Source organism: Tachysurus vachellii, chromosome 24 (genome assembly GCF_030014155.1).
Source record: "Tachysurus vachellii isolate PV-2020 chromosome 24, HZAU_Pvac_v1, whole genome shotgun sequence".
Taxonomy (NCBI): domain Eukaryota; kingdom Metazoa; phylum Chordata; class Actinopteri; order Siluriformes; family Bagridae; genus Tachysurus; species Tachysurus vachellii.
Genome location: NC_083483.1, coordinates 267,501 through 270,000, shown reverse-complemented (window position 1 = coordinate 270,000; position 2,500 = coordinate 267,501). Strand labels below are relative to the sequence as shown.

General features: G+C 47.9%; 1 protein-coding gene across 4 annotated transcripts in view; it reads right to left on the bottom strand.

Annotated features, from left to right (window-relative positions):
- mad1l1 (mitotic arrest deficient 1 like 1) overlaps positions 1–2,500 on the bottom strand; it is a 30,635-nt gene that overhangs the window by 3,953 nt on the left and 24,182 nt on the right. For all 4 annotated transcript variants that reach the window (XM_060860793.1, XM_060860792.1, XM_060860791.1 and 1 more), the window contains exon 17: positions 2,339–2,500. This exon is cut by the window's right edge and continues 29 nt beyond it. In XM_060860793.1, coding sequence (XP_060716776.1) covers positions 2,339–2,500 — 162 coding nt within the window. The remainder of the gene's footprint in view (positions 1–2,338) is intronic.

Genomic DNA, 2,500 nt, shown 5'->3' with positions numbered 1-2,500 from the left:
CATCTGTTCATTCTGAGACATTTATACATGTTGTAATGTAGGAAGATCCAGAGATGTGTTATAAAGAACTGAAGGTAACGTCCGTGTCCCAAAGTGTGGATCTTCTTCACTGCGGCACTGTAAACTGTAAGAACCAGGATTCAGTCAGATGTGTGGAGTGAAACCTGTACATCAGTCATGATGTCAACAGGAACACAGATTCCACGTGGTTCAGGTATCTGATGGACAGCAGCACGTAGTGACCACTGAAGCTCACATGAAGAACTGCAACCTTCACATCCTGCTTTTCACTCTGAACGGAAAATGCAAGCTCTGTTTGAACGGGTCCACTTTTTAACCCAGAAAATCTTCACTCACCACATCAGTGCAAGAGCAAACACCACACACACACACACACACACAAACACACACACACACACAAACACACACCACACCACACACACACACCACACCCACACACAAACACACCACACACACCACACACACACACCACACCCACACACACGCACACACAAACACACCACACAAACACCACACCCACACACACAGACACGCACACTCCACACAGACGCACACTCCACACAGACGCACACTCCACACAGACGCACACTCCACACAGACACACACACACTCCACACAGACACACACACACTCCACACAGACACACACACACTCCACACAGACACACACACACTCCACACAGACACACACACACTCCACACAGACACACACACACTCCACACAGACACACACACACTCCACACAGACACACACACCACACAGACACACACACACACACACCACACAGACACACACACACCACACAGACACACACACACCACACAGACACACACACACCACACAGACACACACACACCACACAGACACACACACACCACACAGACACACACACAGACACACAGACACACACACAGACACACACACCACACACACACAGACACACACATTACTAATACTGATCACTGGGGTGATATAAACAGTAGAATTCTGCTCTGAAGGAACTTTGATCCTGAGGATGAAATGTCAAACCAGTGTGTTTCATTGGAGGGATGGTGTTAATTGGGGCGTGGCCTGTGTTCTGCCTGCACCACCCACAGCTCTGTGTTTGTCTCCCACACACTCTTTAACCCTGGCAGTGTAAAGACTTCATCATCAGAGCTGATTCCTTGTGTTTTCTCTCTCTGCATCACACACACACACACACACACACACATCTTCAGGATGTGTTCAGCAGCTCGGTGAGATTCACTAATCATCTGCTGATTGGACAGAACAAACCTGCTGGCTAGTAGACACGTTGATGGGGATTATTCAGACGTGTACTGATCTTTTCCACGTGTCAGTGACAGGCCAAGTCAGCATTGTGGATCACAGCCATCACACCACACCGCTGGAGTCTCTCAGCCTCTCTAAACAATTACACTGCTACACAATTACAGTTACACTGTTGTTACACAGCTATGAGGTGGAGATTTCTAGAGCACTACAGTGTGAGATGTTCCTCACACAATAATCCACTGAGAAACACGCTACATCATACCCTGTGTCCTGTACAGAAACAGTGTGTGTGTGTGTGTGTGTGTGTGTGTGTGTGTGTGTGTGTGTGTGTGTGTGTGTGTGTGTGAAATGCCCACAAAGGTTAATAAATACTGACAGGAAATTATCTTCAGCAGCAGGGACTCAGGTGGTCTCCACACGCCTGATTTGATGTGTCATAAACACACGAGAACCTGAACACAGCCTGAGCGGAACAGACACAACCATATAAAACCCTGTAAACGTGCTGTGTGTGTGAGTGTGTGTATGCGAGTGTGAGCATTTGCACGATTGGGTGTGAGTGTGTGTGTGTGCGTGTGCGTGTGTGTGTAGTCTATAAAAAAGCTCTGCTTGTGAGGTCAGACTGTCAGCTGTTGGTCAGGTGAGCTGTAGTAGTGTTAAGTGTAGAGTGGAACCTAAACACCAGAAATTCAGAACAAATATAAAGAGCTCTGATTGGTCAGAAGGTGTTGACAGAACAGCAGCATTAACAGAAGCACAGGTTTATATTAATGCACTCGTTATTCTGACGAGTTCCTGTTGTGTCTGTTGTTCTGTCAGTTATAAACACTTGTTCTCTCAGAAGTCTCTCTTTATTCTCTCTCTCAGTGAGGAACCGTAAAGATGTGGAACCTCCTCAGTGATGATGTTCCAGCTTTACCTCTGACTGATCCACAGCACTGACACTGGAGACTCCTTCACCACAGCTTCCCCTACCCTGTGTGTGCATGTGCATGTGTGTGTGCGCGTGTGTGTGTGTGCATGTGTGTGTGTGTTGTACCTTGAAGAGCAGTGAGTCGTCCATGCGCTCGGCGTACACTGAGGTGAGGCGGTACTGGTTTTCCACAGTGATGTCGATCTGGTATCCGGTCAGAACGTAGCAGGCGGTGCGGAACTCCTGGATCTTCTTCTGGAACACCTCCCTCAGTCGCTGGTTCTTCAG